The sequence below is a fragment of the Neomonachus schauinslandi genome, chromosome 7 (assembly GCF_002201575.2).
Source record: "Neomonachus schauinslandi chromosome 7, ASM220157v2, whole genome shotgun sequence".
Classification (NCBI taxonomy): domain Eukaryota; kingdom Metazoa; phylum Chordata; class Mammalia; order Carnivora; family Phocidae; genus Neomonachus; species Neomonachus schauinslandi.
In genome coordinates, this window is record NC_058409.1 from 6,932,953 (window position 1) to 6,933,725 (window position 773).

General features: G+C 39.7%; 1 protein-coding gene across 1 annotated transcript; it reads left to right on the top strand.

Annotated features, from left to right (window-relative positions):
• The first annotated feature begins 219 nt into the window (after positions 1 to 219).
• LOC110590979 (thymosin beta-4-like) lies at positions 220 to 478 on the top strand. The gene has a single exon (XM_044916880.1). It carries the CDS (start codon positions 241 to 243, stop codon positions 373 to 375), a length of 135 nt encoding a protein of 44 aa, XP_044772815.1. The 5' UTR covers positions 220 to 240; the 3' UTR covers positions 376 to 478.
• Positions 479 to 773: the final 295 nt, after the last annotated feature.

The following is a 773-nucleotide window of genomic DNA, read 5'->3' on the forward strand; positions in this document are numbered from 1 at the left end:
AAAGAAAAAAATCGAACAGAATTAAAATGAAAATGACACACTTAAGCTCAAACATATTAATAATTACATTAAATGTAAATGGTCTAAATATGCCAATTAAAAGAGATGATCAGAGCAGATTATAAAAACAGGACCCAACTATAAGCTGTTTAGAAAACCTCACTTCAGGCATTCGGCGGCGGCCACTGAGCGGGCCGGACTTCACTTGCACACGCACCTCACTCCGCTTCCTCTGCAACCATGTCTGACAAACCTGATATGGCTGAGATTGAGAAATTCGATAAGTCGAAATTGAAGAAGACAGAAACACAAGAGAAAAATCCACTGCCTTCAAAAGAAATGATTGAACAGGAGAAGCAAGCAGGCGAATCGTAGTGAGGCGCGCGCTGCCAGTATGCACTGTACATTCCACAAGCATTGCCTTCTTATTTTACTTCTTTTAGCTGTTTAACTTTGTAAGATGCAAAGAGGTTGGATCAAGTTTACATGACTGTGCTGCCCCTTTTCACATCAAAGAATCTGAACTACTGACCAGGAACACCAAGCCTCCTTTCCATCTGCCTGTCTGGCTGGCAGGGAAGGAAAATAACTTGTAGGCTGGTGAAGGAAGAAGCTGGGTGGGATGACCAGTAAAAACTAAGTTGGTCCAAGGTAACTGGCAGGCTGTACAATGCAGTTTAATCAGAGTGCCATTTTTTTCTTTGTATGATTTTAATTACTGGAATGCACAATTTTTAAATATGCAAATAAAAAGTTTAAAATGTGAAAAAAAA